Source organism: Monopterus albus, unplaced genomic scaffold (genome assembly GCF_001952655.1).
Source record: "Monopterus albus unplaced genomic scaffold, M_albus_1.0 scaffold217.1, whole genome shotgun sequence".
Lineage (NCBI taxonomy): Eukaryota > Metazoa > Chordata > Actinopteri > Synbranchiformes > Synbranchidae > Monopterus > Monopterus albus.
The window spans coordinates 72,915-77,640 of record NW_018128097.1 but is presented as its reverse complement, the minus strand read 5'-3'; the positions used below and the strand labels follow the sequence as shown (position 1 = coordinate 77,640).

The 4,726-nt window shown below is 45.0% G+C and overlaps 1 protein-coding gene across 1 annotated transcript; it reads right to left on the bottom strand.

Annotated features, from left to right (window-relative positions):
- Nucleotides 1-262: 262 nt before the first annotated feature.
- egr1 (early growth response 1) lies at nt 263-4,471 on the bottom strand. Its single transcript, XM_020619282.1, has 2 exons — nt 3,746-4,471; nt 263-2,828 (listed from the first exon to the last, which is right to left on the bottom strand). Exons 1-2 carry the CDS (start codon nt 3,954-3,956, stop codon nt 1,501-1,503), a joined length of 1,539 nt encoding a protein of 512 aa, XP_020474938.1. The 5' UTR covers nt 3,957-4,471; the 3' UTR covers nt 263-1,500.
- Nucleotides 4,472-4,726: the final 255 nt, after the last annotated feature.

The window sequence follows — 4,726 nt, the reverse complement described above, 5'->3', positions numbered from 1 at the left end:
TGAAAATGTAGTTTTCATTGGATTTTCCTCAAATCAAAGGGCGGATCTCTGTGATGTGATGTTGTGGTTTAAATCTGCTAATAATCTGCAAACAGTGAACGCATAAGATGATTGAATATGATGTTCATGTGTGATGGATGTACGTGACAAAATGGAGGGTGGGATGTAATGAAAATTTCTCGCTGTGAAATGGCACTGATGGGAAACACAGAAGTCGAACAGTAAAGTGTGAAAACAAGTATACATTTATATTCATATTTTTTTATTTATATTTCATTTCTGGGAGGATATCTTGTACACCAAATATCCCATTGGCAGTTAAGCGCATTCAATGTGTTCAGAAGCCAGAAACAGTCACTTGTTTTAACAAACACAAATACAAAATAAAGATAACCACAAAATAATGAACTGCATGTATATAACATACAAAAGAATCCCATGCCTACTCAGTAGGTAACTTCAACATTCCAGCTCTTGAAGATGTGGATATTTACATTTAAGTTTTACAAAAATATACTTTATAATTTTTCTCCTTTTTTGCTTACATTCTAATGAAATGAAGCGGTGCCCTCATTGCTCATCCCTTCTCCTCAGTCTGAGTATGACTTACATTCTGTAACAAAAATATTCCCTCAACCCTTAAGGCAAGATGCAGTGCATCCTTTCTCGCACGCAGCCAAGTCACAACATCAGCAAGGCTTCACAAAAGGCACCAAATAATGGGAGCGTTTGTCTTGTTTAGTTTTTTTAAAAAAATGTTTTTTCTTTTCTCTGTTTTTCCATATAACCGAGCATTATGTCACATGTGAGAAAGAGAGAAAGAGATAGTACCAGTGGATGATATTTACAAACAGAAACTAACATCACTCTTACTCATGCTTGAATATTTAAGTGACTTTTTTTTTCCAAACAATGTCAAAACGTATCACAGCATCATCACTACATAATAGAGAAAGTATGTAGAAAGTATGCTCACTTCAAATAATACAATGCAAATATGCAAATAATTTTTCACATCAATGGTACCAAAGAATGATAAAAACGAAACATGGCACATGTACAATATACATATATGGTAGCTTATGTATATCATTCAATGTCTTTTGTATTGTTTGCAAGGGCGAACATGCCTTTGCACTACAACTGCTGGCAATCTGTTTGTCTCTTGATTTTGTGTACCTAGTAGAGAGACCCGTCAGTGTCATTGTCTACTCTCTATGTGTTGAGCCCCTTACACATTTGAAGTGCTGCATTTGTTTTACAGAGACAGAAGAATTCCCTTTTCATCTTTTATTGTCTTTGCCCAGTCCTTGACATGCAGTTTTTTCTCTCTTTCAGGTAAATCTCAAGATTCACTGAACTCTGCACAGAGAGCAGACAGAAAAGTGCTTTTTTAGAGGGGAAAACAAAGTCTTTTGATGCTGATTTCTTTCCCCTCAAAGAACCTTATGGAAGGAGAGGTTTGGAGAGACTGGAAAAAGTTTTTCTCCTTCCTCTTTCTTAGCAGATCTCGATTGTTCTTGGTGAGAGAGCGGTCTGCATGTCTGATAGTGGGGTGGGAACGGGGGAGCTGTAGATGTTGGAAACGACTGAGGAAGGGAAGGAGGAGGCAACCTGGGACTGAAAGGTGTTTGACATGGACACTGATGGGTAGGTGGTGGCGACAGAAGGAGATGGATAAGAGGTGTGAACAGGAGAGGAGTAGCAGGAAGTGACCGGAGAGGGGTAAGAAGACACTGGAGAGGGGTAGGAGGTGATGGGAGAGGGGTAGCTGGAGGCCGGTGAGGCAGCTGATGCCGGTGCTGTGGTTACCACCACTGCTCCTGCTTTCTCTGCTTTCTTGTCCTTCTGCCGAAGGTGGATCTTTGTGTGCCTCTTCCTCTCATCACTGCGAGCAAACTTGCGCCCGCAGATCTCGCAGGCAAAAGGCTTCTCACCAGTGTGAGTGCGAATGTGTGTTGTCAGGTGGTCGCTGCGGCTGAAGTTGCGCATGCAGATGCGGCACTGGAAGGGTTTCTGACCTGTGTGGATGCGGATGTGACGTGTCAGCTCATCAGAGCGTGAGAAGCGACGATCACAGGTCTCCACAGGGCAAGCATAGGGCCTCTCGTGTGGGGGCGTTTTGCTCGGCCGAGTGGGATATTTGCGCATGCGGCTTGGTTTGATCAGCTGGGACTGATAGACACTCTTTAAGTCCTGGGAACCAGTCTGGGTGGCAAAGGCCTTGATGGTGGACAGGGGAGTGAGGGATGGCTGGCTTGACTGAGTCTGGAAGGGTTTTTGGTCAGGGGGCACCAGGCTGATCTCTCCCTGCTGCTGAGGGAAGAGGTAATCAGGAATCATTGGCACGGGGAAGCTGGCGCTGCAGCTCTTGCTGTTGGGATAGGCAGGAGGAGGGTACTGCACTGCTCCCACCGAGCTGGGAAAAGCCTGGCCCTGGTCTGGGAAGATGTCAGAGTTGGAGCTGGAGTAGGTTGGAGCTGCTGAGTAGATGGGGTTGGGTTCACTGTGGTGAATGGAGGAACTTAGGCTGGAGCTCTGAGATGAAGAGGAAGTAGAAGAGGAGGAAACAGAGGAAGATGGGACTGATGTAGCGGAGGATGAGGTGGTCTGCGAGGCAACAGAGGAAGAGGTGGAGCTGGGGGCAACATTGCCCATCAGACCAGTGAACAGACCCAAGATGGGCTCCGCCCAGAGGCTGTTGCTGCAGGTAGTGGCAGGCTCCAGGGTGAAGCGGCCTGTGTATGAAATTGGGGGAAGCCTCTGAGTTGGGTATGTCTGATCGGACACTGGTTTCTCACAGTTGAAAGGGATATCAGGTAACGTATCTGCAAGGAGAACAGAGAAAGAAGAGACATTAATCAAACTGTCAGTATTTGGGGGGTGGGGGGCTGCCAGAGCAGTGGACAGTGTGTCACCCTCTCTCTTCAGTGACAGCTCAGTCAGGTGCCAATGCAGAGAAACCCTGTCCAATTAAACTCTACCCCCCTCAACTCTAAATCTGTCTCTTCCAAGCCTTAACAGGAGCTGCTGTGCAAGCTCTCTAGACTCGCGTTTCCCTCTGCTCACACTCTCTCGATCTTTCTTTCATTCTTTCTGTCTTCCTGTATTGCACACACACACACACACACACACACACACACACACACACACACACACACACACACACACACACACACACACACACACACACACACATTTTTGAAGCCTATCACAAAGCCTGAGGCAATTGATTACCGAAACTGCAGTTCAGCTGGTTTTAGGAATGCAATTCGAATTGCGCTGTAGGAGTGTCTAGAGGCATGCGATGGCTGAGCAGTGTTTAATTCCTCCGAGAGGCAACGGGGATGTAGAGCCATCAGTATATTATTATTAAGTCAGATGTTTTTTTAGTTGTCTTGATTTTATTTATTTGTAGCATTTTATTGCATTAATGCCCCATCAGCTAAAATTAAATTTTACTTGCAACCTGGAATTCCTCTTTATAAAATTTGTCACTACATGCCACCATAAAACAAATTAATAGAATTAGTTATGTAACTAAATATCTTCATATCTCAACTATAGTTATGTGATCAATGCAAAATATGAATGAATGAAAACAATACATAAATAACAAAGTTATACAGTTGTTTATTTTTCCTAACTCTTTTCTTGATTTAGTTGAGCTCATCAGATGTAATCTAATTTTCAGTTCAGCTTTACATGCAGCATAGAGAACCAGAGGAAAATCTTCAGCTCTTACCTCCAGCAAGGTGGTCGTACTGCTCTCCTGGCTCCCCGGATCCAAAGCCTGCACCTTCAGGTGCGGAGGCGGTGAGGAAGGGGGTCCCTGCAGAGCTGAGCATCATCACCTCCTCCAGTTTGGGGTAGTTATCCATGGGGGAGTGAGGGAAGCTCACTGGCTCTGAGATCTGCAGGGCTGGGAGGATCATCTCGGTCTTGGCTGCAGCCATCCTCTGCTAGTGCTGGAGCTGCAGGACTGAGGCTGCACTGGTGGCTGGTGAGGAGCGGAGGGAAGCTGTGTGCACGCTGGCAGAGCGGTGCTTCACAGGAGGAGGGAATCACTTAGCCCAGCTCTGGGGGTGCTGCAGACTTCTGCTGATGCCGAGGAAGATACTGCTGTCTGCCTCGCTCCTTGACTCTCGTTCTCCAGTTGTCCTGTTGTTTTCCGTGTTTTTCTCAGAGATGGGTAAAGATCCACTTGTCTTTTCAGAAAAAATCAAAAGTGTCCTTAATACTCATTCCCTAAGATTTATCAAAATTAATCAACAGATTAATCTTGGTTTTCTTTCTGTGTATTAAATTACTTTATCCGGTCAGGTTTTGATCTTCTTAGATGGATGTTGTTTTGAATTGACTTTTTACTTTTGGCGTGATATTTCTGAGTTAGGGATTTCTGTGTGTTTCTCTATCTATCTCTGCTCTAACGGTTGCTCCTGTGGACTCTCAGGGCTCTCTCTGAGCTGAGAGGTTTCCCCGCTCCTTTTATACACTACGCCGTGACGTAGATGTCCATATTTGGAGCGTAGGAAGCCCATATTTAGGCACTGCAGTGGAGGACACATGACGCTGGCCCGGGAGGAAAGCAGAAAGGAGAGTCTTTATGTTAAGCTTTTGCAGTAAATTGCGAAGACAGCCTCTGTCCCAAATCAATGTATCTTCATAGGAGAACAACTCCGTGGGACAGCAGCATAATTTTTACTCTTTCCACGTCGCCCCATAG

Excerpts from the sequence above, each read along its gene's own strand:
- egr1 (XM_020619282.1), bottom strand. The coding sequence starts at position 3,956 with ATGGCTGCAGCCAAGACCGAGATGATCCTCCCAGCCCTGCAGATCTCA. Across the intron at positions 2,829-3,745 it reads GTACGACCACCTTGCTGGAG|ATACGTTACCTGATATCCCT; the intron begins GTAAGAGCTGAA and ends TTCTCCTTGCAG.